This window comes from Helobdella robusta, assembly GCF_000326865.2.
Source record: "Helobdella robusta unplaced genomic scaffold HELROscaffold_96, whole genome shotgun sequence".
NCBI lineage: Eukaryota > Metazoa > Annelida > Clitellata > Rhynchobdellida > Glossiphoniidae > Helobdella > Helobdella robusta.
The window spans coordinates 31862-33157 of NW_008705547.1; the positions used below are offsets into that span (position 1 = coordinate 31862).

At 31.9% G+C, this 1296-nt stretch overlaps 1 protein-coding gene across 1 annotated transcript in view; it reads right to left on the reverse strand.

Moving 5' to 3' along the window:
• Positions 1 to 1052: 1052 nt before the first annotated feature.
• The window catches only part of HELRODRAFT_182951 (hypothetical protein), a gene marked incomplete at both ends in the record, with an annotated part of 5426 nt that continues 5182 nt past the window's right edge, over positions 1053 to 1296 (reverse strand). The window contains one exon of the mRNA XM_009033669.1: positions 1053 to 1190. Coding sequence (XP_009031917.1) covers positions 1053 to 1190 — 138 coding nt within the window. The remainder of the gene's footprint in view (positions 1191 to 1296) is intronic.

Genomic DNA, 1296 nt, shown 5'->3' on the forward strand with positions numbered 1-1296 from the left:
GCTACTTAATCAAAAATATTCAAATTCTTAATTCAAAACTAAGTTCAATTTCTCAACATTGCGACAAACATGCTAACAATAAAAAACCAATTACAACAATACATTTAATCTGGTCATACGAAAAAGTAAATTTTCAAAAATTGGTAACAAAATCATATTTCAATTCTATTTGTTTAAAAAATGAATTGTAAAAAAGGTGGCAAACTTCATTAGATGTCAACTTTTCTGGCTGGTTGATTGTATCTTCAAAATTTCAACCATTCATTTCATTTTCTTCAATACACGGCAATGCCAAGTTGCACAACCGCTATTGACTCATTGTAGCTCTTAAGTAATTTAGTATTAATTTCAACTTACTGAATGATCGCTCACAAGTAAAAATTGACACCCTTATAGTTAGTAAAGTTTGAAGAGCAACTCGTAAATTGGAAAAACGCTTTGGCCTCCGTATTTAATTATAAATTTAAGAAGATTTTCTGATATTAAAATTTTTGTTTCACGTGTGTTTAGTACCATTCTACAATCACATATTTTGAGATACAATTCATTATATTCTTAAAAATTTTAGAACTCCGCTAAATAAAAACATTGTATTTTCAAAATAGCATTTTTTATTTTATAAAAAAATTTTCAAATTTTTGATCCGCTTCATTTAATTGTGCAACGTATCAAATCAAACAATCATTGTATTAACTATTATTAACGTTCAGTCGTACGGTTTTACTTCGAAAGTTCTTCATAGAGTTCGTATATAAATTCGTACGTTCCTTTGATTGTACTTTAGATTTAGTATTTAACTGGCATTTTTTATTGGTATTGGCCGTAGGATTGTGTCGTTGAGTGTCAGCGCGTGCTCCAAAAAGCCGGCGTCAACAATCTCAACTTAGGCGAGACCCTCAGGTAGGAAAACCTTTAGGTTTGCGATGTACTTATCGTTCAGAATTGTGGTTCTGACGACGGCCCCGCAATTTTAAAAAGCTCTTCCAACAGATGAATCAATTAACGATCATTCAATTACAACATTTAATAAGTTGAATTTTGTCGTAGCCACATTAGTTGAAGCAGCAATGGTTGCGATTGACTTTGCAGTACGAACAGTTGGTGTAGGTTTCAAAGGTTGTAATTAAATTTCTTGCCACAGCGTTCAATGGTTTACACGGAAAAGAAAAAAAGTTTTGTGCTGAATCAATCTGAAACAGCAGACCGTTGTGAATGTGGGTGAACGTTCTTGAAGCAACTGAACGTATTTCGAAGGTATGAGAAAATTCATTTACTCATAACAGTTTTGAGATTTTT